This window comes from Panicum virgatum, chromosome 9K, assembly GCF_016808335.1.
Source record: "Panicum virgatum strain AP13 chromosome 9K, P.virgatum_v5, whole genome shotgun sequence".
In the NCBI taxonomy this organism is placed as follows: domain Eukaryota; kingdom Viridiplantae; phylum Streptophyta; class Magnoliopsida; order Poales; family Poaceae; genus Panicum; species Panicum virgatum.
Window position 1 is genome coordinate 22,010,420 of NC_053144.1, and position 27,729 is coordinate 22,038,148.

General features: G+C 42.6%; 3 protein-coding genes and 1 long non-coding RNA gene across 7 annotated transcripts; 3 read left to right on the forward strand and 1 right to left on the reverse strand.

Annotated features, from left to right (window-relative positions):
• The first annotated feature begins 5,591 nt into the window (after positions 1-5,591).
• Positions 5,592-9,550, forward strand: LOC120650772. Its single transcript, XM_039928036.1, has 7 exons — positions 5,592-5,684; positions 6,106-6,150; positions 6,917-7,049; positions 7,332-7,498; positions 8,114-8,420; positions 8,873-9,036; positions 9,115-9,550. The coding sequence occupies exons 2-7, from the start codon at positions 6,123-6,125 to the stop codon at positions 9,270-9,272; spliced, it is 957 nt and encodes a 318-aa protein (XP_039783970.1). The 5' UTR covers positions 5,592-5,684; positions 6,106-6,122; the 3' UTR covers positions 9,273-9,550.
• Positions 9,551-10,314: 764 nt separating this feature from the next.
• On the forward strand, positions 10,315-12,132 carry LOC120650771. Its single transcript, XM_039928034.1, has one exon. The coding sequence runs from the start codon at positions 10,315-10,317 to the stop codon at positions 11,659-11,661; it is 1,347 nt and encodes a 448-aa protein (XP_039783968.1). The 3' UTR covers positions 11,662-12,132.
• A 3,431-nt stretch (positions 12,133-15,563) lies between these two features.
• On the forward strand, positions 15,564-17,386 carry LOC120650775. 2 transcript variants are annotated; one of them, XR_005665804.1, is made up of 3 exons: positions 15,564-15,711; positions 15,801-16,705; positions 16,780-17,386. It is a non-coding gene; the product is annotated as an uncharacterized LOC120650775 (long non-coding RNA). The 2 variants fall into 2 exon arrangements; XR_005665803.1 differs by having other exon boundaries at positions 15,570-16,705.
• A 2,639-nt stretch (positions 17,387-20,025) lies between these two features.
• On the reverse strand, positions 20,026-24,235 carry LOC120650773 (UDP-rhamnose/UDP-galactose transporter 5-like). 3 transcript variants are annotated; one of them, XM_039928038.1, is made up of 7 exons: positions 24,051-24,197; positions 23,821-23,899; positions 22,905-23,121; positions 22,043-22,227; positions 21,769-21,969; positions 20,987-21,148; positions 20,042-20,654 (listed from the first exon to the last, which is right to left on the reverse strand). In XM_039928038.1, exons 3-7 carry the CDS (start codon positions 23,032-23,034, stop codon positions 20,334-20,336), a joined length of 999 nt encoding a protein of 332 aa, XP_039783972.1. In that variant the 5' UTR covers positions 23,035-23,121; positions 23,821-23,899; positions 24,051-24,197; the 3' UTR covers positions 20,042-20,333. The 3 variants fall into 3 exon arrangements, with proteins under 3 accessions (XP_039783971.1, XP_039783972.1, XP_039783973.1); XM_039928037.1 differs by lacking the exon at positions 23,821-23,899 and having other exon boundaries at positions 20,026-20,654; positions 24,051-24,235; XM_039928039.1 differs by lacking the exon at positions 24,051-24,197 and having other exon boundaries at positions 23,821-23,905.
• Between the last annotated feature and the right edge of the window lie 3,494 nt (positions 24,236-27,729).

Below are 27,729 nucleotides of genomic sequence, written 5' to 3' on the forward strand. Positions count from 1 at the left end.
AAATTAGTCAGCCAAGCCAATGACAATCATTATGCTTTTTGTGGATCCATGGCTGGCTGTGTTGCTAGCTATTGTGTGTTGCACTAGAATAGTTCGTTTCGTAGCCAATCCAAAATTAAGCAATCAACAATAAACGATTATAGATCATAAGTTCATTGGCAGGAGAAAGATGTGTGCTTTCAACTTGCAAATTAAGATGGCAAAGCAGCAAGTAGGAAGCCTCACAGCATGAAAGCTAAGCTAACACCAAAAAGATGGAGCAGAAGAAACAGAAAGCATGTGCACTCATTTTCACTGAGGAATTCGAAAGCCTCCCTACCTACCTTGTTCTTAAAATAGCGACGCGCTTGTCCACACTGCAGGACCCACTTCCACTTGCAACTCATCACGGGTCAAAGACGATACAAATGCATGAGCCCTATCACTATCACTTTCGGAGAAGGCCATCCTTTTTGCCATAATATGTCCAAAGTCGCCATCCATGCATGGCCACTTTTTTGCAAAACTTTAAATTTTCTTTCGAAAATTTGTACAAGATTCCGTCTGCGAAAAAATGCGCAAGAACTTCAGCGTACGTGTGAGCTGTTTCCAGATCTTCTTCTTCTCCCAAAGATCAAACACGTCTTCTTACGATTTCTGAAACTGTGTGCTGTGAAAGAATTAATGCCCGGAGAATTGAAGAAGATAGCGTGCGCCTTCCTCTCGAAGCAGTTTCCGTAGTAGATGCTGGCTTGCACATGACGCCTTGCCTGTTTGAGACCCAACACCAACGTGCACGCTGCACACACGCCATGCCGTTTCGAGCTCGCGAGAAATTAAATTAGGCAATCAATGGAAAGCTTTGCTCGAGAAGTTGTTCAGACGCGCTCGCATCTTGTCTGGATGTGTGGGGATTACGTGCAGTAGTACTGTTGCCTAGTGCCAGCCAGAAATCCGTGTGAACTCGTTGGATGCCTTCGTCTTTACCACGACCCACGAGTCATGTGTGCTTTGCTTCTCACTCGCATATCTGCTGATTGCTAGATGGCTTATGGAACTTTGGTGCCGCGTTAGTTTCTTGTTCACTCGTGCATACAGAAACGATTCCACTTCTTCTATTTGTTTACGCTAGAGAATCTAAAGCAGTGTGTAACAGCATGCATGACCAAATTATCTTGGAAGAACATCCTAATCCTATTTTTATTGGTGCTGAAATTATTTACGACTAGGTGATACCCCGCGCGTTGCTGCGAGATTTTTTAAATAAAATTTTAACGTGAAATTTGAAAGTACAAAAATTAAGATGATTAAATTTGAAAGTACAAAAATTAAGATGATTGCATGGCAACATTCACAAAAAAATCGATGGAAAACATAAATAGATAGCCCTTGTGGATGTTGATGTGGCATTTGATATAATGGGTTCCTATATGATACGGATAACTTGCATGTTGAGAAATAGAGTTAATGACTTTAGTGGGTGTCATCTATATATGCTATATAGATGATATGAATTTTACTTGCATGTTATTTTTTATCAAGATTCGGTAGAAATCGATAAACTAACGGAAGTAACTTCAATAGAATATTTGATCACATTATAAAAGAATAGGTGCTCAAAGAAATAGAGTATGCATATGAGTCTTTACGTTAATAGATTGAAAGCATTGCAAAAATAGAGTATGTATATGACTTTACGTTAATAGTTTAAAGATTAAAAGTATTGCACATAGTAGAGGTCATATGGACATTTTCTTGTTTATTGAATCTCGTAAAAATCGATAATCTAAAAGAAGAAACACCAATAGAATATTGATCACATTATAGAAGAATAGGTGATGAAAAAATAGCGTATGTATATGATTTTATTTTAGTTAATTAAAGATTAAAAGTATTGCATATTGTAGAGATGACAACATGAGCATTTTTTGTAATTAATAAGGTAGTTGAAAGTTAGTGGGACACTTAGTGGAGAATGAGGTGGACACCTTGCATGAAGAGAGAAATAGTTAGTGGGTGCTATCTATATAGGATATATAGATATAGATTATCATAAAAAATTAAGAATCAGTGAGTCGAAAGCCCTTGCAACCGGCAGCTCGTGGAAATTGAGGTAAGGTAATAATGGTATGAATGTATGATGCATAACTGCAATATCGGTGCAGAACTAAAACTACGAAACCGAGCATTATATAAATGGCAGGTCAAGAAAGGAGAGGGAAAATAAGTACGAGGATTAAGGAAGGTTGCATCAGCAATGTCACATTTGCAAAACCGTATTTAAAAAAAAACATTTGCAAACCCCATTTTTTTTAAAAAAAGGAAGATGATTATATGGTTCCTTCTTTATTTTGGTTCGAATTTGAAAGACTATTTTTTAATGACTTATTTTTGAAACGAGTCCGCGAAAGACTAATAACTTTGTGGAATTGACCTGCATCCAATTTACAGTTTCTTTTCACTTCTATTCTCCTGCCACCACCGTGACCTTTCTAACTTTTAGTTCACTTCACCTTTTTGATTAGCTGCCAACATCCAACAACACTAGAACCCGGCGGAGCTTGGCCGCGCCTATGTAGAGACTTTTTTTAACAGAGCTATACATATGAGACATTTGTGGTAATATTATATTTATGTGATTCATGAATTCTGAGTGCCTGCAAATAATACATGGTACCTTGATAAAGTTACATATTAAACACAAAATTGTGAATCATATAGATTGAACCTTCAAAGGTTATTGTTTGTGCCCATAAAAGAGGAAGGATAGCATATCATAGGATAACAAGATCCCAACGTATCGTACGAGTAGTATTATAGTTGATGCGGACTATATATAGTTCATACATATAATAATTATTGTATGTATGCAAATTTATTTTTTTAAGCAATGTAGGTAAGATAAATATGTCACTTCAGTATTTTCGTATAGATGTCATGGTTTGCAGCCCGCTATTGCACTTAGTATATATTTTGGACATTCTATTGTCGTGACGCTACTATATAAGTAGTACATTATTTTGGGTATCAAAATAGATCTATGACAATTTTTACAATATTTATTATGGTGAAAAGAGGGATAAAATTATTTATTAGTGAGATAGGAGCACAATTAGATGTAACCAAGAAATAAGAAGATTCCGACTTTTAATCATGTGGCAGTTAATAGACTTGGTGGTATTTTTTAAGGAAGTAATGGTTATATTAAAATATGACGTGTTATTGTGGAGGTAGCAAAAGAAGCCACAAAAGAATAGTGGTACGATATTATATCTTTGGCAAAACAGGATCTTATGTTGAACAAATTACGAAAACACTTTGAATTAACAATTTTGTTATATAACAAAGCTTTAGGTTTTGAAATTTTGAGCAATGTTTGTATTCAAAACTTTATAATAAAACTGTAGATTTTTTTAATTATGAGCAACTTTTGTGTTGAACATTTTTTAAAGATGTTTTGGTGTTGAAATTGTAGGTACAACGAATCGCATTTAAGCATTTGTGCAAACAAATTGCGAGAGTGTTTTGAATTTTAAAATTTGTTCTATAATAAAGTTGTAGTTCTTAAATTTTTGAACAAGTTTCATGTTGATTAATTTTTTTTCAACATGTTTTGGTATTCAAATTATACTAATAACATTGCTCATATGTAGCTAACGAATGGAACGGACTGTGGTTTGACTTAATTGAAATCCGAGGGTTCTTCTAAAAATTGGTAAGAGAGGACCAGGATGGCGGGTTGATTCATGAAAACTTTAGGGTTTTTTTGCAAATTTTGCTAAACAATGAAGGTTGGATTGTGGGAAAACTTTAGGTTTTCTTTGCAAATTTTGCTGGAGAATGAAGGTTGGACTGCGAGTTTATTTAGATAAAATTTGTGTGTCATTTCATAAAAATAACTATGAGAGGTCGGATTGCGGGTTGATTTCGCTAAAGGTCGTGAGTTTTTACAAATGATTGGAACTCACAAGATTTGTGCCATTCGCATGCCCGATCCTGGCCAGAAAAGACGGACGGCGTGGCACAATTTGAGTTCAATAAGTTCACCGGTTTTAGGTCTTTAGAGATAATTTTATCCATGATGAACAGTCTAAAATAAACGTCAGATCTGACGGCTAGGAAAGACGGATGACGTGGCACAATCTGAGCTTGAGAAGTTCATTGGTTTGAAAATCGCACGATTTAGGTTGTCTGCACGTCCGATCCGACGGTTGAGAAAGACGGACGACGTGGCCTAATATGTGGTTTTAGGTCTGTAGAGATAACTAGAAAAATGCCCGTGTGTTGCTATGGTTAAACAATTATTATGCTACACTTTGAAGAATCCTACAAATTTTCTTTTTTATCTTTTCAACTTACACTTTACATTGCACTTAATGAAACTTTATATATATATATATATATATATATATATATATATATATATATTCTCCATATTTCTTTCTATCTATGTACTCATTGCACCTCTGCTATTTTTATTTGTCAATAGAGTTCCTAAAGAGTAGCGATAAAAATAATTAAAACCATAATTTACCTATGACACATCTTGAGATGGACATGAATAGATTGAATATGATGTGAATACACAAGTAGATGTAATTGCAGAAGATGATTCATAAGCAAATAAGTAAAAAAATAAAAACAAAAGGAAAGATATATTGTACTGCCATGAGCTGGCCGATGGAGCCCACTGCCCATTTAATTCTCTCGAGCCATGACTAATCTAAGCGGTGTGTTTCTTTCCTCCTCAATTCTCTGACTGTTTTTAGGTAACTCAGTTCTACTACTCACAAAATCGATCACCGTCAGGCAACATCTCACAAAAGGGTCTAGAAAAATCGAATGCCAATGGCGTGATCTTTCCTCTAGTGCTCCAAATTTTGTTGGAGGCTCCCCAAGAATGGTCCTCTTCTTCCAGGTACTTATTAGCGACTGAATTGAGTAGGTCCTAGCTAGTAGTTGATTGCAATTGCAAGCAAGGAAAAAAAAAGGCGCAATTGGATTCTTTTTTTGCTACTGTTCAGCTTACTGGCAGGCGATGCTAGCACCAGAGCGGCACCAAAACAAAGAGCACATCATCTTCATCCTCGAACTCGTCCATGGACTCAGGGGTCACGATGTTAGACGACGACACAGGATGGAGGCTGAATCCGACTCAAACCGGCAACGGACAACGTGTCACGTGATGGATGTGGAATAGGACTTGCTCAACCTGCGGAAGAATTAAAGGGGGCAATTCGTGGGAATTAATATAACACGCGAGACCCACATGTCGGCGTCTAATAACGGACCAAAAGTCAAAGTACCGCAGAAACGATCCGCTCTTTATAAGTAGGTAAACATAAAGATTTTACCACAATATGTGATTTTAGATCTTTAGAGATAATTTTATCACGATAAACGGCTCTTAACTAAACTCCCGATCTGGAAAGACACACGGCGTGGCACAATCTGGGTTTGTGAAGTTCACCGGTTTTAGAGGTCTTTAGATTAGATTAGATTAGAGAGAGATAGAGATAGAGATTTGGTCATCTGTCCTTCAGTTAGACGATTTCACGCGGAAATTCCATTTTTACCCCTAGTTGTTTACTACTAAAGCGCAGCCCCCTCGCTTGATTCTGCACGCCTCCAAAACCCCTTCTCGCCACGGCAGCCCAGGGGCCTTGCTCCAAGCCCTCCAAACTGCGCCGCGGAAGGCATTGCAGGTACGTCCGCTCAATCCCTCCCAGATCCCCTCCGTTTCTCTTCGATTCTTTCTCTCGATTCGTATCGAAGTCTGCTCCTTTGGTTTAGCTTGTTCTGCAATCATGATCTCTAAAAGTACATATGGAGGGGAAACGGAAGGAAGGGGCTTGATCGGTTTCTGGTGTAGCCCGATCCAGTGTTCCTGAGTTGTTTGAGGGTTTTCTGCGACGTGAGTTCTTAGATAGAGGCAAGAGGGTAAAGTTCGTTTTCGAGAGTAAAGTTCGTTTCTTTTGAAGTTTTGAGTGGCCTCTTTGTTTGTGGATTGGGTTTTACCTCCCCGGCCTCTCTTCTCTCTTGTGTGAAATTCTTGTGTCTGTGGTAATCTCTTGGTTCTTGATCTGCATCGTTTGCTTACGGCTTCATGATTGGTTTCACGTGCAGAGGAAGTGGTCTCTACCATGGGCAACTCTTGTGTTGCAGGCGCTTGTAAGGATTCAATCGAACCTCTTTTGCTTGTGGATTAAATTATCCTACTAGAATGTTGATTGCTACTTTAACTTGGTGGTGTTGGTTGGTTTGTATTTGGATTCAGATCCCTCATTATTATGACCTTATTGTCGATGAAATCGAGATAATCCCTTAATAAACAAACATTGGGCAAAAATGAACTGTCCATCTCCAAATTTTCATTCCAGTTGACAGTTGATTTTTGATTTGGTGCTCTACAAGCTACCAGCTACAACTACCTGTTATGATGCTGTGTGACCCACGTTGCAGTATGTGTATGTAGAATATGATTAGCGGCATGTATTATGTGCTACTGCTTCGAAGATTTATTCTGGAAATAAACTGATTCATCGCTGCAAAGAAAATAAACCTCTTGACTTTCTAAGTTGTCCTCTTATCAATGGAGTGCACAGAAAGAGTAGTGTGTGGATTATGTGCTAAGATATGCAAAAGCAGAAGTCCACTGGTTTTCACTCCTGTTTGGTCAAGTAACCAATTATCAGGAGCCATTCGTCATAAGTAACTCTGCTAGATATTTTTATCTAAACAGTTGGAAGTAGAATGACATATTATTCCCTCTGTACAATCATATACAGAACTATTATGCTCCATTTCCTTCCATGAGGTTTCTATTTTGAGTTCGTTTATTTGTCTCTGCAATCATGCACCCTAATCTGCTCATAGCGTGTAATCTCATCATTCCCCACTGTCTTCCTCAAATTGTGCTTAATTGTTCTTGTAACAGTTTCAGCTCCTGCACCTCTGAGAAAGACCCATGATCCAGCTTTCAAATTGAAGTTTTACGGTTTCTCAGCTTTACTTGATAGGGGGGCTGTATCAGCTAATTCTGCTCTTTTTGACTGCTGTGGATACAGTTGGTATGTATCATAATCCCAAAATGAATCTTTATCTAGCAGGCATGACACATCACTCAAAATCTCATTTGATTTGTTTGAGATAAAGAAAAAGTTGTCTATCAAAAATATTAATTAGAACAATTAGATTGTTCTTGAAAATAATATTAATTAGACTGTCAGGTAGGCACAAATGATGTTCTAGTGAAGTTAGAAGCAATCACATTCCTGAAGAAAAGCCTTTCATTTTCTTCACTCTTGACTTCTAGTCTGAGCTGTTGATCTGCTCATTAATTCATTTAACAGGTTCCTGCAAGTGATCCCAAAGCATAAAAAGTCTGGTGATAAGATTCCATACGTTGCTCTATGCCTTTGCGTAAGCCAAAACACCTTAAAGCCAGGTTGCACCTTGAGTGCAGTTTTCGAGTTGTCAATGTACAACCATTCAAAAGGGACTTATCGTGGATGTAAAGGTAGTTCCTGAACTTATAGTTTCAAGTACAGTCATTTGATTAAACTGCGAGTTCTTATTCCTCCATCCTTTATAAGCTTCAGCACTAACTCTCAGAACTTGGAACCTCTGAGCATCATATAGTAATTTCCCTTTTCAACTCAATCTGTGTGTATAGTTTGATATATGATCAAATACTTGTCACATTGTCTTCAAATTTTCGTACTATTTCGTTCACATGATATTGTATTCTTGTTTGATCAATAATATTTCGAAGAACATAGACATGCCACTCTTACTATTTTGACCACTCTGATTGCACTTCACAAAAGCTAGCCCTGCATACACGTTTATTTGCTTTTCTAAATTAATTAAAGTGAATAACTATTTTCATGTTAGTTTCATGCAATAGTTTTCTTTTTGGGCCAACTTCCCCACCTGTGGTCCTAGGTGGTGTGCTGTTTTTTTTCTTAATGGACCTTTTATCTTTTAATACAAAGATATGCAGCTCTCCTGCGTGTTCGAGAAAAAAAATGATTAACTAGGGTAGAAGCAGGTTGTATTGTGCTTGGGCAATTTGTACCTTACAAATTTATAGGAGTATATTTCTCATAATGCTACCTTTCTCTATGAGCAGCTAGCTACCACTTCCATGTCAAGCAGACGCACTCAAAGAGAGAATGCTTGATTCCTCTTGACGAAGTACTGAAATCATCTGATTTTCTGGTTGATGATAGCTGTGTCTTTGGTGTGAGGATATTAAAGGCAGATGTGTCTTCACAAAATGAGCCTATTGTGATTCCAAAGAAGCCTAACACTGTTCAGAACATCTTCCTCCAGAAGAAGGGATTCATCAAAGGAACCTACACCTGGACCATGAACAACTTCCTTGACATGAAGCTCCCAGTCCTTTCTCCTGCATTTGATGTTGGCGGACAAAAATGGTATGCATCTTTTTTTATTCTGGTGTAATTGATTCATATAATATGCATACGCCATTAGTCATTTCAGTCAGTTTTCAGTGTGCAAGTAGCATTCAACATTATCAGTGGGATATTCTATTGTACTAGGATTATGTGTGGGTTTCTTCATCAACAGAAGATCCCTTGTTCCTACAAATATTTTCATGTTTCATATCCCATTTAGATGATCTAGAGCATCATCTTTGTTTGGAGATGAGCAACTCTGGTACTATTATGTTTTGAACAACCAGTGATTCATTCAAGCCTATTAAATCTACTCTTTCTGGAAGCCTAATCTTATTTAACTGTCACTTGACATGGGTACATGGCTGCCAACAATGTCACCATTTCAAGGAGCCAGCATTATACTTCTTTTTCCTTTTCTTACCTGTCAATTATGAATGGTAATATAGATTGTTTTTGTTCCATTTCAGGCACATCAACATGCATCCACTTGGTGACAAATATAGCACCAATTCGCTTTCTCTGTACTTACACCTGCATGGTCCGAACAAGCTCCCTCTCGAGTCTGGAATGGTGATTGAACTGACTCTATCCATCCTGGACCAGAAGCATGGGAAACACTACACAGTGACAGGTTCAGCTCTCCATAACATCTAACGGCCTCATGGAATCAATTAACTAGTGAAACTTACTTTGTGACAATCTATCGTAGGTCGCTTCGTGTTTGCAACCAACGCAAAGAATGGCTGGGGATGGTTCAACTTCATTCCACTGAAGACACTCATGGACCCATCCAGAGGCTATCTTGTGGGATCAAACTGCATTCTGAAGGCAGATGTCACTGTCATTGGGTCATCCAATGACGGCTAGACCTTTTTTGATGACCTCTGAGAGGAACAATGCTTTTGCACACTTGGAACAATTGTCCGTGATGCCTATATATGGTGTCTATGCTGGTATAAATGCCTGAATCGTGATCTTATTATGCATGTTTATGAACTGATGAGCTCTAGGGGTTGAGAAACTCTTGAAGGTTGGTTTGAGTATCTTATTATGCATGTTTATTATACATTAGTGGCAGACAATAGCTCAAAAGGGATGATTTGAGTATCTTGGTTTGTGTGCCGTACATGTTTGAGTTCCTGTTATATATTGTTTTGGCGTAGCATTACCAACTGTTAAATTCTGCGTAAATGTTATTCAAATTAATCAGAGTGACTCAATATTCGCGAGAAACTCTTAAATAACCAGAGGTAAATTGATTGGATGACATAAGTGCACAAGTACCTCGGGTTGTAGTGCCATCTAGGTCCCTAAATTTCAAAAATGCATATTTACATTCTCAAACTTGCTAATTACTTCATGGCAACGGTAGGTCGCTTTGTGTTCACAACTGGAACACAGAGCTGGCTGGGGATGGTTACTCTAACTTCATGGCACTGAACACATTCGAGGACCAGTCCAGAGGTGATCTTGTGGGATTGAACTGTATCTTGAAGGCCAACATCACTGCCATTGGGTCTTCAAATGACAGTTTGGCGTTTGATGGTTTCAGCAAGGGACTATGCTTTGCAAACTTGGAACTAGTATCCGTGATAGCCATGATCACACTATAGTAACTATACTAGTAGTGGTGAACTGAACTAGGGGTCGAGAAACTCAGAGAGGATGGTAATACGCTTTGAGTAAATTGGCTCGTGTTCGCTACGTGTTCAGTTTCTGCTATATATCGCTCTCTGTTCTGCTTGTGTTGGCGGATTCAGCCCAAGTTTTTGCTTTCAGCCAGAAAAAAAAGGCCCAAACAAGCAACACCAAGCCCAAGCCCAAAGCTATGTCTCCGGTCTCGGTCGTCAACCTCCGCGTGCCCAAATTCCCCATTCCCTCACCTCGCCGATCCACCGCCGCGACCGCCATGCCGGCTGCCGCCGCCGCGCCCGCGCCCGCTCCCGCACCGCATCCTCCTCCGGCGAGCCTGGACGCGCGCACGGGCGCCCGCATCCTGCGCCGCGCGGCGGGGCACCTCCTCCACCCTGCCTCGCTCCCGCCGCTCCTCCTCGCGGCGCTCCTCCTCCTCCTCTTCCGCTCCGCGCTCCTCGCCGGCACGCTCCGCCTGGCCTCCTTCGCCGACCGCGACCCGGCCCTCCGCTCTCTCCTCGCCCGCCTCTCCCCTCCCACCCCGCCATCGCCGCCGCCTCCCCCGCATCACCTCCCGCGGCGCCGCTCCCCGTTCACCTCCCCCTCGTCCTCCCTTTCCGACGACGATGTCCTGGTCGGCCCTCTCGATCCCGCGGCCTCAGCCCCCTCCCGACGCCGCAACGCATCCTACCACCATGTCCTATTCACATCCTACTCCTCCGCGCCCAAACCCTACCCGGTGCCGCTCCCCAACCCGCTCCCCGGCTCCGGCTCCCCCTTCTTCCTCGCCGTCCACAACGAATCGGCGCCGCCGAAGCCCGCCTCGCCGCGGGGCAACGAGCTCCGCTTGCTGGACTTGACCCGGAGCGACGCGGCGGCAATCATCAACCTCCTCGCGCTGCTCTCCTCCGCACACGTTCTCGCGATCCTCGGGTACATCGCGGTGCACTCCACCGCACTTGGCGCTGTGTTTGCGTCCGTCGCGGGGCGGCACGTGCAGGGGCAGCGGCGAGGGTTCATCCTCGCCGGCGCTGCCAGGGGTGCTAGGCGGCTCCCGGGATTCGCGTTCCTCCGGTGGGCAACCCGGGATGCCGTTGTCCAGATGCTCTGTCTCTGGTTCTTCGCCGATGTGCACGATCAGGCTCAACTTTTCAGGCTCTTTGTGGTCGCCAAGCTCATGCCATTCTCGGCGTCCGTCAACCCATGGCTTGCTGCAGCAGTTGCAGGACCAGAGCTCGATAGTTTCTTCGTCGCGTGGGCTGTGCTTGATGCAGTCATCTCGGTGTTGTTCACTGTGGTGCCATGGGTGGTTGTCATGGACCGTGATCCGCAGCCACCTGGGCGCAATGCTGTGAAGGAAGGGTGCTATCTTGTCTCACTGATGGCAGCCGAGGCCACATTGCTCAAGTGCTGGGAGACAGTTGTTTGTGGCAGCATGGGGCGGCTCATCATGGTGACATTTGGTGGAAAGGTTCTTGGTGGATTTCTCCATGCGATTGCAGAGGTTTACTTCATGGTGGTGTGGCTGTTGTTCTACTTTGCGGCAAGGTGTAAAGAGGTGCGGCTGGGGGGGCGTCAGTTTGAACTGGAGGATGTGGCAGCTGCTATTGATGGATTTAGGTAGTGGCCAGCTGCTGGTGGCTGCTTGGTTCTCAACGCATGAGAGGTATATTTCGTGCCTCAGTGCTCATTGATGACACACTACTGGCCTTGGCGAAGTAGTTGTTTTTTCAGTTCTCTTGATCTGCTAAATCTTGCTGGGATGGTACATGATTCAGATGAGGAAAAGAGAACTTGCCAATGTTGTATGTACAGTTTTTTGCTCTCTGGGGGTGTATTTCACGTATAGACACACCATGTGATAGGTGTTGTAGGTCCAACATGATTTGTGAAGTTTATACATCCTGCGCTGTGCTAGCAAAGTTTTCCTTGGTGTTATGGAAGGCTGAAGCTTGTGATGGTGTCTGTTCATCACCGTCACCGGTGAAACTGTTGATATGCACCTTGTATGGAACAAACATATTTTTTTTCTCCAATAGATGTGATTGTATAATCACAAATGATCAGAAAACCTCTGCAATTTGCAGAGAATACCCATGAGCATCTTACCATCTGTGTTTTTTGTTTATGGCAAAGTTATGGACTAGTATATACTTCTTTCTTGAAGCTTATGATCACCTGGGCGCTACGCCGCTACATACCATCTGTTAACCCTTTGTTCGGTCTATATTTCAGTTTTTGCAGTTGGTTGATTGATCCAAAGTTGGTAGTTTCAACCCGAGTTATTAGAAGTGTGTGCACGTTTTGGATTAGAAGAGTAATAACAGTTTCTTACCATCATGACCAATGTACATCCATGTTGGCCCTTGCAGTTAATTTTTAAACTGTTCTCTGTTCCCCTGTTACATTTCAACATTTGAGCTTAGTACACAGAATATAAATATTTGACCTAATTCAAGCTCATATGTTATCTTTATTTTATGTGACAATTCCATTTTGACTTTGTGTTTCTTCTAGCTTATATCATGATGACATAAGTCAATGTATGTAGATATTCAAGGGAATAAAATTGACTTAAAAATGATGCGTAAAATTCTCATGTTTTGGACTGGAGTCTCCAATTCTCTATTACTCATAAGGGTCTCCATGCAGTGTACAAGTGGACCACGTTTTGCTTGTCCTGGATCAATTTTATGGGCCTTGATTGTACTGCAAGACTGTATACTAGGTTTTGCTGCCTAGACACTCTCTTTTTATAATAGTTCTCATTTTGGTCCAGTAGGGGTAGGGTTTGTGCTTCTTCACCTGCATACATCAGTATCAGTATCTGTATCTGTATATGTACTTCTCTAAGCCAGCGGCGGACCCAGGATTTGAAGTTAGGGTATGCCTAGAAAAAAAACCAATGTCATTAGTATAGTCAAATATACAATTCGGTAATACACTTATATTATTCTCCAACAATTAACAATTCGCTTTACATGTAAAAATCCATAAAAGTCGATCACTAATTTAGAAAAGGTCTCATAATACTTTAACTTCAGCAAATATAAGTTTGAAACTTGCATAAATTACATTGTAAAAAAATTGGAACACATGTTAAAGCTTTATCTTTACACTTCATAGTGGCTTGAAAATATTAACTGTCATTCTCAAATATCAAGCTCAACTAAAAATGACCAAACAAATGACTCCTAAATTTCTCAGATGATTTTTCACTAGATTGACTGCAGAGAATAGAATCAACAACAATGCCAACGGACACACCAATTAAAAACTGAATTCACGCTTGCAGTTTGCATTCAGAAGCAGGAAAAAGATGGACTAGGCTTACAGCTCTTGCTAGCTTCACGGCCGCTTGCCGCTCCAGCGTCATGGGCTCATGGCGTCTGGATCGAGCAGCGTGGCATGGAGGGCTGGACGAGTACCTAGAGCAGATGCAAAAGTCCTGCTCGCCAGTCGCGCACTCGCGCCGCGCATTAGGGCGTCGCGTGGCTCGAGAGCCTGGCGCCGTGGAAGCATGAGTGAATGACGAATGGTTGGATGGGCCATCGGGCAGAGGGGTGGGTATGCGACCAAAAGGGCTGGTGGGCTGAACTTCTAATTGATCAGTTAGTTTGTTGGGCCAAAATCTAGATAGTCCCAGGCCTACCTGGACTACCTGCTGGGTCCGCCTCTGCTCTAAGCAATCCCGTTAGATATCCATTTCAAATGCGAGATATCTGTATATTGCTCCAGCAGTAGTCAAAACTCATCTGTATCTCATTGCAATGCCTGTATGGTCGTATCCCTTTAACATTCTATTTAGATCAAGACATCAGCATCAGCTGCTTCTAGGTTTTTAAGGGCATGAAATGAATTTGCTTTAGGGCTTGTTCGGTTAATCCCCTCCACAAGGGGATTTGGGAGGGATTGAGGGTGATTTTGACTTGTTGAGGATTTAATCCCTCCCAATACCGTCCAATCCCATTCAATCCCCTCCAAACTGAACAAGCCCTTAGTGAGGTAAGTTTGGGCTGTCAGAAACGTGACAATTACTTGCTTCTTAACTTTGTCAAATTGCAAACGTTGAATGTGATTTCAGGCTTCTAGCTTGATACATATACTGCAGGGAACACTATATTACCTGTAGAAAATTCTTCGAAATGCAGAACTTCACATGTTATGCTATTTCTTTTCGTACCTTTTTAACATAATGATCATCGTCTTCAGCACATTTTTTTCTGAGGAAGATACAGAACAAGTCGTAGCCTGGTTGGTAAAGGAGTATATTGAAAGAAGCTAGGTAGACATGTGCTACATTGTTCTCTGAAGCCAGCTACAGGAACCCCACCCCTATTTCTGTGGAATCGATGAAATGAGATTTGAATTTATTTCACTGCTTTTATGATTTGTTTGTTATTTGGCGAGAAAGCAGGAATCTAAGTCCAAGATGGCAACCGTGTTTTACCATCGATCCTGCTGTGAGTTGTCCAGTATTTCCACTACCTCGCGCGCTGTGCCTCGCCGCCGCGCCTCTCTCGAGCTCCGGCCCCTCGCCGCTCCACTCCTCCCTCCATCTCGCTCACCGCTCCAGCCTCCCCTTCCACCTCTCCACTCCCCCACCCTCGCCGCTCCGCCCTCCTCCTCGTCGCGCTCGCCGCCGCTCCTTCATCTCGTCCGTCCGATCCGCCCCGTCCTTCCCGCTCTACCCCACGCGTCGACGGTTCCGCCTCCCCTCGCGCAGCCCCGACGCGAGGCTCTCCTCCCTCCCCCTCGCCCTCGCCCTCCTCTCCGCGAGATCACACGCCCCTCCTCCGCCGCGATGCCAGGGTGCTCCTCTGCTGCAAGCCGCTCTTGACGAGGAGAATGTGCCGAGCCAAATGCAGACGATTTTGACGAGGTCGCGGATCTCGGTAGCCCACTTGCTCCACGAGCGGCGCCGGACGCCCTTGTATTGCGCCGTCTTCCGGCGGCTGCTCGGCATCGGCGCGGCCTGCTGATTCCTCGCCAACTTAATCCCCAATTTCCCGGTCTCTGTGGGTGCTTCCTCCTTGACCAAGCCCATGGCTTCATGCGCCTCTACCAGGTCTGCTCTCCATCGATTCGATTCCATCCTTTTTTACTTTTCTCTCCACGTACGTCGTCACTCGTCACCCTGAATTTTCCTGTCTAGCTTTGCCCTTATCACCGATAGGCTGCATATGTGATTTCAACTCCGATCTCTGATGGCTCTTAACTTTTTGTAGTGTGTGAACAAAAGCATCATGGGTCAGCAGCTAATCTTAATAAGCATATATGGAGTTAATCTCCATTTGTTGGAACTTAGAATGGGTCAGACTAATGCCAAAACGAGAGGTATTCACTATTCAGTGCAATTTGCAATTTTTACATGTTAAATTTATATAAAATAAATTAGATTTGGGTTTCTTATATGCTTTGCTGCAAGCTATGCTTTGGTGAATTGGTGGCGTTGGGCCACAAATCATTGCATTTTACAAGTGCATAGACTATTTTTGATTTGGATGTTACTTTATGGTCTAGGTGCGCCATACCTTAAATATATTCTGTCCTTCGCCACTGGGGCGAGGTGAAGGAGAAGCTGGTGGCATTTCCTCCACCACTGGGGCGAGGTGAAGATAGAGAAGCCGGTGGCACTATATCAAGAGGCAGAGATCAGATGTGCACGAAACAGGTGTCTGCTTCAATCCCTGGTATTGTTCAGTTTGCTCCTCAATCTTCCCATTCTGATACTCAATTGTTTTTAACACCGCCGTTTTGAAGGATTTTTGGTTGAACGGTTTCATTGTTGAGATTTTGATGCGATCTAGGGCATGAATTAACAATCAATCAATCATTGTAAACATGCCATCTTGTTCTGACACCAGTGTCAACAAGCACCGTCCTAGATCATATCAAGTGCCAATGAGAAGATCCTGTCACCTAATCTCAACAAGCACCGCCTGCTCCTTCGGTGTCTGCCTCTCCGACGACATATTCTTCACCTGTACCATTGTGCCGTGGGTGAAGACAGCTCTCTGTCCTGCGACCAAACAAGGTGAGGCTTTGGTTTGATTTTGTTCCCCTTGCTATGGATCAATGAGTACCGGTCCATGATGAGTGTTGTTGAAGAGAGGAACTTGGAAGACTTTTTTGTACAATTCAATTTTGTGTATTAGTGTAATCTAAGGTCCTGCAAACTTCTCATTAGTTCATTTTGTTGAGTAATAAATTTAATAGGATATTCTGTATACATCTATTTCCTTGTGGTAGTTTTTCTATTATGTTTCCTATCAGGACTGCTAAGAGAATAGGAATACCTGATGACAAGAGGATCATAACTATGTTGGCAGATGATACTGCTCGTAATCTCAATAATAATTGTCCAACCCCATTTTACATCAATGAGAATCACTAGTTAAATTAGCTAAATCTTTATGGGGACAATGTTGAGGTGAGCGTCTTCACTCTGAAATTATTGTTACTGAACCACAACATCAGTGTGCCCAAGCCTAATAACACTGCACAATTCACCAGCCGTATGGGTAATCTTTATGATTCTGGTTATGAAATGAGCTGATGCGTGGCGATGATGATAGAGATGGTAACTGCAAAGGTATTTTCACTAGCTCTAAACCATTTGTCAAAGGACATACTCAGCAACTGGGAAGTCATTGCTGTCAACCAAGGTGGGACTTCTCTTGCATTTTTACCTATGCTTCTGTGGTTTTTCATTATGCTGATGCTATAATTTTCTGAACAGGTAGTGTAGACGTCCAAGGAAAGAAAGTGCAATCCAACAATGGCTTGGAGGCAAGGATTTATCAGCCTCTGCAATCTGCATTAGTGCCTCCCATGAAGCACCTTGTTCTACAGCAAAACCACAAATAGCTTTAGCAAGATTCTGAGGATAACAGTGATGTCTTCTTTTATAGGTTTGGGTTGGGCCGCTCAGCAACAACAGGAAGGCTGTGGTTCTCTGGAACTGACAGGGCTACCAGGCAACCATCACTGCGCAATGGTCAAACATTGGGCTTGCTTTGTCCACTGTTGTCACTGCTCGTGATCTTTGGGCGGTAAGCTTTGCTTTCTTCAGATCCCATACTGGACATTATAATCAAGTATGAAGGTTGATGGTTCAGACATCAGATTTCATATTCCATTTCTTGTGCATTTGTGCAACACTCGTCCTTCTTGGCCCAGGGCCAATTATCAGCTTCAGTGGCACATCATGATAGCAAGATGTATGTCCTGACCCAAAGTAACTTTTAGCAGAGAACTGCAAGATGTATGTCATGAAATTTGATGTAGTTGGTGACTAGCTGCTGTTGAAGCAGGCAACTAAAATGAGAAAAGGTCCATTATGGTTTGTAGCGAAAATGGCCTCTCTTGCCATATTTCAATATAATATTTTGGCAATTGATGACACACACAACACTTGGACTAATGTGATTGTTAAGATGACTATTCTCAGGCTTTTAGGTTCAAGTGATGACAAAGAGAAGAGAGGCGTAGCAAGGCCTGAAGGGCCACCCCTACGGGGGTTCCGCTACCCGGTTAGCGGACGGGGGTCGAGGGGGAGCCGCCCCTCGCGGGTCTCAGGGCAGCACCCTGAAAGCTCTTCGGTCCAAGGGACAAGAATTGAGGCATTTTGCTATCATCGGTTAAACCGACGTAGGGCAAAATGAACTCACCGGTGCAATCACAGAGAAGGTCTGCGGGCTAGGGTTTAACACCGGATTAACCGACGTTGAAGAAAATATATACGTCGGTGCATTGGCAGATGAAGACCGAGGAAATTACATACACCGGTTGAACCGACGATGCATCGGTCAATTGCATCGGTTCAGTTGTCCAGAGAGGTGGTTTTTGGAGGAACGTGAAGAAGTTACAATCACCGGTTAAACCGACGCTAATTTTACATACACCGGTTGATTGCATCGGTTAAACCGGCGATACACCGGTTAATTGCTAACGGCTAGTTTTTCAAGTAGCAGTTTACATACACCGGTTAAACCGATGATGGCTTTTGGGGTACGTCGGTTTAACCGGCGTTACGCAGTTTTCTGGCAGTTTTTCTCCAACGGCTACATTTGCTTGGGCTGCCTATATATACCCCCAAGGCCGGGTCATTTGAAAGTGCTGGAGTTCAAGGAAGTATACAAGAGCTAAAGATCATCTCCAACCACCATAGAGCTTCATTGTACATCATATAGGCTTAAGCACACTTGTGAGAGTGCTTAGTGCTTGTTTAGGCTTAGTTCTTGAGAGAACTAGCTTCAGAGAAAGTCTTGCTGCGGCAAGCAACTTGTGTACTCGTCGTGTGACCCTCCGACTTGGTGTGGAGTGGCAACGACACTTTGTGCGGGGAAGGAGGCCCCTACTTGGTGTTAAAGCTCCAAGATAGTGAAGACGGTGCCGTGGTGACGCTTCGAGATAGACGGTGGCGGTGACCTCGTCTTTGTGACTTGGCGTCACTTAGCCTTTGCTTGTCGGGAGCCTTGGAGGCGTGGCAAGACGGTGATCAAGCGAAGAGACTCGGCATCCCACTTGTTCTTTGTGAGCAAGTGGCCGTGGACGTAGGGAGGGACTTTGGTGTCCTAACCGAATCACGTTAAATCGTGTGTCTTGGTGTCTTCACGGGAGTTTGCATATCCTCTCCCTTACCGCTTTACTTACCGCATTACGTTTCCGCATTTACTCTTTCTTGCTTACCTTTACTTTCCTAGTTAGTTTGATTAGGATTGGCTATAGGTTGCAAGTCTTTTGGGGTAAGTAGAGGGTAGCATAGATAAACCTTAGTCATAACTAGCATGTGTAGGACGTGTTAGGTTTATCTTATGCAATTAGATTGAGCCCTAGGATAGAAAAGCGATTAGCGACCCTATTCACCCCCTCCCCCTCTAGAGTCAGACACCCCGGTGATCCTTACATGGTTTCTACCTCAAGCGAATAAGGAATGCAATCTACATCTTATTGCTATATCAACTTTTAGATTTGTTTAAAGTGTCTGCATGCAAATTTCTGTTCTCCCGAGAGTGTTATTTTAATTATCCATGGAAAAGTATCTAAATTACGTGCATACTTGTGTTTTAGAGGAAAGGGGGAGTTGACAATGACAGCTACTGAGGAGGAAAATAATACTCATGCCTATAGTTTTGTAGTCGCTTGAATTATATAAATATCCGCGGCTCTATACGCATGGGCACGAACCTGTCCTATCACTCAAATTTGGTGATCTCAATAAACTTGTTTTTTGTCGCAAAATTTTTGTCACGATTATGATTTGTATTGCTCCCGTAGCAACGCACGGGCATTCAACTAGTTAGAATACAAGCGACAAATCCAATTTGGGAATTTTTGTTTTGGGGCTTTGGCTTTGGGGTAGTTTGTATAGCTTTTATTAAGAGACAAATCCAATATGTGAATTTTTGTTTTTGGCCCGGCTGATTTGAGCTCCTCATCCTGAATTACCGTTGGTTCCACGGACAACTCTGAGCTTCGTAGGGGCAAGTCGCCGTTGGTGGCCAGATTGACGCTCATCCCTTTGTGTGCTCTGTGCTCACATGAACCGCCGCGTCGTCCCCTTGTCTGCGACGAGCGGTCGTCTGTGTGGAGATGGCCTACGCACATTTACGCGTGCTGTAAACAGAGGGCAATGGCAGACAGCCAGTCTGGCGCCGGGGTTCATTCGCATGTAAACAGAGTTAAGCACAGATTGCAAGTGTAAATCAACATTACCAAGATGCGGATGTTAATTCAATCCACGAGGTATGGTTAGAGGAGCTGAGATATGATTGCCCCCACAAAGGTCACGAGTTCGAATCCCAAGTGGAACGAATTTTCGCCCGTTGGTAAAAAAAATCCCCTCATTGTGCTCACCACAAAACTTGGCCCTCTCGGGCATAGGCCAAACGGTGGGGTCCCCCCGGGCCGCGTTGATTCACCATCGCAACGGGATGCAGTGGTGCAAGAGACCATCCGAGGTCAAGTTCGTCAGTTGAAAAGGTAGCCAAGAAAGGGACTAGGCTCAGCACAAATTTCATATGAAATACAGAAGTCAATGTTTAGCAAACAATTACACTATATTTGATAAAAGTATAAAACCCGTATAGTCTTGTAAGACACCTGTCATTTCCCTCGCTGCAAATGATTCAGAAAGTAAAAAATGAAGTACTGTATACCTGTAACTATAAGAGTTTCTAGACAGGAGGAATTCAGCTTCTGGTAAAGCTTTCCACTTCTGTGATACTCCCTCCACCAGAAACTTAACCTCAAAGGAAAAATGGTCCTCTCTAATGGAGTGAGACAGCAAGACTATTTCTCAGCACCGCCCTTTTCTTCTGAACTTCCCTTGAGACTTGCAGACCTTACTGGCAGTACGCTACGCCGCTCTTTGCCACCTGGTTTAGCCGACGCGTTCCCGTACCATATCATTCCAAGAACAGCAAGGACCATCCCAAGAACCACCTGAAGATTCAGACCCTCCTTGCCAAAGAAGAGAAACCCAAGGGACAGAACAAGAACAGTCTTCATGTGGCCCAGGACTTGGAAGGATACAGCAGAAAACCGGCCAATGCAGATGAATTGGCTCAGATTGACGCCAATGGCAATGAAACATGAGAGCGTAAGGAAAAACTGCAGAATCAGGGAAACAATATGGTAAGGATGACATTCAAATCCAAAATTCTGATGCAGCGAAGGATGATATTTGAATGAACCCAGAGCTGCTAGAAGTTATTGCCATCAGGCCAAGAAGAAAGATAAAGGGATTTCAACCACAACATAAGTGCTCCATAAACTTATAAACCATAACATGGGCACAATTGCAAATTTTCAACCAGCTAAATGCAGGTTAATCGCACTTTTATCACCAAATAAAAAGGAAGACGAATTATTCATAGAGAAGGTAGCAGCATAATTGCAATATGATCATAGAAGTAAAAACATTGTTAGGAAATTTCCCTTACCAGAGCAAGAGATGAAAAATTGAAGTGATCCACCCTTTTGCCTGTCAACAAGAAATCTACGAAAGGTCCCACTAGCAGGAGGGATCCTGCCTGGGCTGGAGCAGTGTGGCCCAGGAGGTTGAATGAGTTCAGAGAGTACTTCCTCTGAAGAAAATGAACGTACTGCAAAAAAAAAAAGCAGAACGTACAAAAGAATAAAGACTGTGATCTTTTTGATAAGGTATATGACAGGACCAAAGTACACATGCAGTGCTGATAGAATGATTACTAATAGTGGAGGGAGCAAGGGCAATCAAATAGTTGAAAACTGACAAAGTAATGATGTTAAATGAAATTATATATTCCATATCTGGGAACTAGAGTGGTATAACTTGTAATGATTATAAGAAATAGCATAATGAAGACATGGCATCAAGTCTTACAGTTCATAAACTGGCAACTACCAAGTATTGGCATGGTGAGTAGCTGTATTTGAATTTAAGTGAGCTAGAGTAGCTATATCCTAATGTCTAAACAAAGGTGCTACTCCTAAGATAGCAGCAACACCAAAGAATGATTCAGTGGCTAACTGCTAATTATTCATAACTTTGCTGTGAATGAGCATCACTATAAATATCGTGCCATAAGCCATATTTCAATACTTTGTCCTTTGAAAAGGTTTGAAATAAAACCAAAAAAAATTGCAGCTAATTGCAAACGGAAGCAAACAAGCAGTCATAGCAAGAAATCTACGTGGTGATTCGGAATATAATAAATCAATAAACTAAGGTGGTCGAACTTACATATTGTTGCAAAGCTGTGCTCCAAACAGCTATAACAGCCGCAATCAGACCTCTTGCATTCACGCTGACATCAGTGACTGTGCAGACTGCAACTCCTATAAGCACAACCATTATGCTCAGCTTTGTGTCCCGGGAATAATGTACATGGTCAAAGACAACCTCCAGAAGACATGATGCAGGTATCATGCACAGCTTTGCTATCTGAGGAAGGGAATAGAATGGATTTAGTTGTTAACAATTCAAATAAGAACGCAGGTACTAAAAGTACACTAACCTGATAAAAGCCCACAGAGTTCCACATCAAGCTCACGTTCATCCCAACAATCGACAAGTTTGAAAATATGACAAATTTGATAAGATCTGCTAGCGGCAAGTGGGAAGGCTGGCTCAGGCCTAACCACCGAAATACGATAGTCATCAAGGTGGTAGTAACGAAATGAAGCCCAGTTAAAGTTGTGGCTGCAAAGAAGAAACTGTAATTAATGGCATGGAAGGAGATATATCCATGTTCGATTCACAGTTTGTTGAAAAGGTGCAGAAATATCATAGAATTCGCAACTACCTAACATATTGCAAGAAATTAAATAATGCTAACATGTTCTATTGCTTCCACAGAGGCCATTAACTGTCAAAAGACACACTAATAATTTATGCCAAGAAAGTTTAATCTTAGCAGCTAGAAATAGGCTTCACCTTTTTAGGTTCAGCACGAGCCTCTGCTAGTTAGAGCACCTTTTGTTTTACAATTATTCTTTGCTCATCAACAAAGGCAAATGTGAATATTTAGTTGTAAATTCGTAATTGAAAATAAAGTCTTACTGACAGAAGAACATACACCATTCATATGTTTCTTTAAATAAATTCAAATATTGCATTAGCACTGTTAAAGCCATTAATAGTTTATAAGATATTTCAGTTCAAAAACGTGCTAAGGAAATTGTACATGTGTTCCACAAATAATTAAGACTCCCATCTCTTTTTTCTACTAGAACCAAAACAGGATTAGACTAATTTGTTTTTCAAAACAGAAAAATATGAATGCAATTCAGTTTGAACTCTGACGGATGCATAAGATACAGCACAAGATAACTCGTTAGAGGTTTGGTAAATAAATGTTCACTAAACCACAGACATACCAAAACTAAATCCATGAGTAGCCATTAAAGCTTTGTTGATCATGATGATTCCAACTGATGTAGTAACATTGAAACTCCATGCTGCAAAATCCAAGGCAGCTTTCTTGTCGGATTTCTTCAGAGAACTCATCTCTGTTTTCACAAATTCAATTCAACGCTTGCTAAATTACAATCTCCAAAGGAAGGAAGCCATAAGATTAAGGAATCCAAGCTTGAACTGCAGAAAAAAAAAGAAATAATCAATTATATGTGTGCGTAAATGTAGCATAGAAGTAGAACAAAGCACCAGTGCGAAAGTTAACCAGAGCAGTTCATCCAGTAAGCAGAAGTATCTTTATGCAGCCATGAAACACAGATACGGATAGAACGATTAGGGTATCAGGTTATGCTATTTTCCCAGAAAAAAACCCAACACATGGATATGCTTTACTATCTAAAAAGAAACAGTGATAAGTCGCTCCTATATTATATCTAAGTTCTATTGCATAACATACTGGAAGGAGTTTCAAATTTAGGACATACTAAAGGGAATAATGATTAATGACTAGCAATATGCTGTTAACTAGCACAGCTTGCACTCCGGTTCATCCTCCACCTAGGCTTCTTCATCCTCATTTCCTTCATTTTGAGGCTGCTGAAGTGGTACTGTCACGTGGGCGCACTCTAATTCCAGACTTCGATATTTGAGGCAAATGTGATCAACTCTGGCATAGCTCCCATTGTACTACCGAGAATAATACTTGCATTCGAATAGCACAATCCATCCTACAAGTGTCTCTAGAATATTAGCATGATTCCACAATGACCTAGCAATACAGATCAGTTCCTGACCCATCCTAAATCAGAAGACCGGTGGCTTCGGCAAGGAGGGTAACGATCTGGAAAAAAGGGGGAAGGAGAAGCACGCGAGCCTAACCATAGCTTGGGAGAAGCGGAGTGGATCTGGGCGTTGTTCCTTGAGATCACGCGGAGAGGACAACGGGTCGACACTGGATCTGCAAGGTGGGCTGAGCAGGGCTGAGCGGAGGAGGCGGCATCTGGAGCAGGAGAGGTGATCGTTGCGGAACGAGGAGGCCGCCGGCCGGGGCTCGACGAAGAGAAGAAAGAAGAGCAGGGGCAGGAGAAAGGGGGGGAGGAGGAACTCACCGCCGCTCGCCGACGACTGGCCGCCGGCAGGTGGTGGGGGTGCTCGCCGCCGCCGGTCGCCGCTGCGCCTGCGCTGCGGGTTGCAGGCGAGGCTGCGAGGGGGACGCTGTCAGGTGGCGGGCTGCGCGATGCGGGCCGGAGGGAGGAAGCGCCGTGCGGGAGATAGTTAAGTATTTGCCCCCCTTGGTTAAATCGCCATCATTTCGTTCTCAAGTAAGGTGACCAGAAAATGCTGCCATATCTGTAGATTCTGTTTTCAGATGAGGTGACTGACATGAAATTTGTTTTTTTTTATGTCGTAAATGGTAATGCTGAATCTTCATCCGATTTTTTTTTGCAAGGAATCCAAACTTTAAATTTGATGTGTTCTCAGGGAAAAAAAAGATAGAGTTCGGCAGGGAGTTTGTGATAAGATTCATGCGAATTATTATTTCCCAAGGGAACAAACGATGGCTATTGCAATTGAAACTATGTTTCTAAAGTTTTTATGTAGTTATAATATGGACTCGGGTTACTCCTATGACCAAGCATGTGGGATATTGTAGCTCGAGTACAATAATCGTGTAGCAGTATAATTGTGTTGGTTTTTGCGGTAGAAAATAAAGATCTAGCCCCTCACTATGAAAAATAGACCATTATAAATATTCTAGTGCCTTACTATTTTCTGGCCATTTAGAATGTCGATGGAGCAGGAACACAACTACACACGAAAAGCCGTGAGACAATTATTCATGTAAAATGCAGAACGTGGAGGGAGTACAATGTGACGTTGATACAAATTTAGAATTTCATTTAAATATATAAATGTCCTTTTCTAGATAATCACATATAAACTGCAGAAAGTTGTACTCTCATAGTCATAGAAGAGTGAATACAAGTCCTTTTGGATATTGAAAATAGCGAGATTTTTTACCAACATTTTTATTAGAATAATGGCATTTAAAAGAAAGGCCATGAAACCTAGTGAAGTTGCAGACGAGCAAATGGCCCGTCACGGCCCATGCGCGCGGACCGGTGACAAAAAGCGGCCCATCGTGGCCCTGGTGGTCATCTTGCTCCGTTTTATACCCTCAGCGCTGGGCCGCCATCGTCGGTGGGTTTAGGGTTTAAGGTTGGTGGGCCGGGCGGCTCTCCAGCGAGAAGGACATCCACATCCTCCGGAAGAGTAGATCGCCAGGCACATGGCCACCAGAGTGGCGACAAAAAAAAAAACAGAGTGGCGACAAGAGGTGCATTTATAAGTAACAAAAAAAAATGGAGCTAACAGTGGATAATACTTAGTATGTAGGTACAATTCTTCGTTCTTTTGTTGTAACTTATTTTCAAATAAAGCATGATATATAAATAGGAAAAAATTATTTTACGAGCTTTTAGCTACTCTCACATGTATATCTCATGATGTAGGATATATCTAACCCAATGAATAATATGTACATGGAGTATGTGGTCATACTAGACCATTCATGATGGTATATATGTCGGATATATGCTCATACATGGACATACTTATTTTTATATACTATTACTAAGGTATAAGTATAATATATTCTAAAAATAGGAATGCTTTTGAAATGTTTTATATATATCCTTTTGAAGTATTTTAAAATTAGTATATAAACATACTCAAATCGATAAATGGGTATGTGGACATATGTATGGTGGTATACGATGATGGGAGTAGCTATATGCGAGTGTAGAAAAAACATCCATGATATATCATTAGCCACAATTTTGTTTTACGTTTGTTGGAATAATGCTTGCAATGTTTTCTTTTGCAAAGGTTTACACTATCTAGCCTGCCCATCTGCCCACCATCATCTGGGAATTTCATTTCATGCATACTTATCTCGCTCCTCCTATAATACTCTGGAGGATCCCACACACACACACACACAGTCTCCGAAGCTCCTTTTTCCTCAACTCCTGTAATGCCGCACGCACGCTTTACCTAAACCCATCAGCGCCATGCACATGATTAGCCATCATTAGTACTCCGTAGTGCTGATGGTTACATGTCTCCCTTCTCTGCCCATCTCTTGGACCCAACGACATTATATACAGGATTATTTTATTTTATTTTCAATATATGGATTATGGCCTTCCTGGTCATCTTGCATGCTTTTCAATAATATATACTCGCTATGACATATCCGACCCTCCACTCAAATCACATGCCGTTTTAACTTTCAAAATTTATAATTTTACTCTGTATCTAAACATAACGTATAACTAATTGTATAAAAATCAAAATTTAAATGACTTACCATTAAGGACGACGAAGAGAGTACAATACGGATCGTAGTACGACCGAAACCCCAGGTAGTAAATCTACGACCGGCCAGCGTACGTGCAGATGCCTTGTGCACCGACGCGCCGCCGCAGGCGGCCGGCCGGATCGACTTTGTCAGCCGAAGCAAACAGGCAGCCTTTGGGTTGGCTGGCTGCGGCCGCCGTGCGCTCAGATTGCCCTTTTACTATTGAATGTTTTATTAATGTGCGAAAAGTGCTTTAATTTGTTGCTCCAATCAATCAATATGTTCAGAAACCAGAACAAATAATCATATCTCTACTCTGAGCAGCCAGTCAAACATATAGTAGGCACGTTAAGTTGGGCGTGTTTAGATGAAAAGCAAAAAAATTTTGAGATGAAATCTTGCTAATTTGAAGTACTAAATGAAGTCTATTTACAAATTTTTTTGCACAGATGGGTTGTAAATCGCGAGACGAATCTAATGACGCTAATTAATCCATGATTAATTCATAATTAGTGGATGATTACTGTAGCATCACTGTTGCAACATGGATTAAGTAGGCTCATTAGATCTGTCTCGCGATTTACAGCCCATCCATGCAAAAAGTTTTGTAAATAGACTTTATTTAGTACTCTATACATATGTCCAAATATTCGATGTGATAATTTTTTTTGCGTTTACGGAGTTTACGGGTTGTGATCTAAACGGAGCCTTAGATTCTGTAGAACGTTGACACCTACCTCTAGCGATCGATCAGCGCCAATCCAATCCTGTCTACGAAACTGCCTGGACAGTGGAGTGACGCATGCAGCTACGTGTGCCAGCCCAATGTTAGGCTGTTTCCAGCAGCTCTCGCATGGCGTCGCGCATGCGGAAAAAAAAATAGAAGATGCGTATCACGAGGATACTGTAGCTATTTCCAGCGGGATGCGGATGTAGCGCGTAAAATAGGAATCGACTGCTGACGCACCGCATATTCACTCATTCTCTCTCCTCACCGCATCCTCTCTCTCCTCGCGTTCCAACCGCCCAGACACTCCTCTCTCGCATTCCTCTGCCCAGACGCCTCTCTCGCGGTCCTCTCTTCCCTCGGCGAACCTCGCATCGACGCCCCCTTCCCCGGCCGCGGCGACCTGGAGCTGGAGTCCAAGGCAAGATCCAGGAGGGCACGACAGCGGGAAAGCATAGGAGCAAGACGAGGACGACAGAAGCGGCAGCGGCGCACCCAATCCCAACGCCCGTCCTCACCCGGGAGCGCTGGCTCTTCATCGGCTCCACCTCCGGCTACGGTCGTTTCAAGGTCAGATCTTTGCTCTGAATGGTCTGGGTTGGTGGTATAGGGCTTGATGCGTAGGTGGATGAAGTGCAGAGGGTGGGGTATTTTTTAACCATGCGGAGGCCAGTTGATTTAGAGATTTGATATCATA

Bases quoted from the DNA above. Each gene is read 5' to 3' on its own strand.
- LOC120650772 (XM_039928036.1), top strand. From the start codon at position 6,123: ATGGGCAACTCTTGTGTTGCAGGCGCTT. The intron at 6,151-6,916 runs GTAAGGATTCAA...TTCTTGTAACAG, and splicing joins CTCTTGTGTTGCAGGCGCTT to TTTCAGCTCCTGCACCTCTG. The intron at 9,037-9,114 runs GTTCAGCTCTCC...AATCTATCGTAG, and splicing joins GAAACACTACACAGTGACAG to GTCGCTTCGTGTTTGCAACC.
- LOC120650771 (XM_039928034.1), top strand. From the start codon at position 10,315: ATGCCGGCTGCCGCCGCCGCGCCCGCGCCCGCTCCCGCACCGCATCCT.
- LOC120650773 (XM_039928037.1), bottom strand. From the start codon at position 23,034: ATGAGTTCTCTGAAGAAATCCGACAAGAAAGCTGCCTTGGATTTTGCA. The intron at 22,228-22,904 runs GTATGTCTGTGG...TCTTCTTTGCAG, and splicing joins TACTCATGGATTTAGTTTTG to CCACAACTTTAACTGGGCTT. The intron at 21,970-22,042 runs GTTAGTGTACTT...TCCCTTCCTCAG, and splicing joins ACTCTGTGGGCTTTTATCAG to ATAGCAAAGCTGTGCATGAT.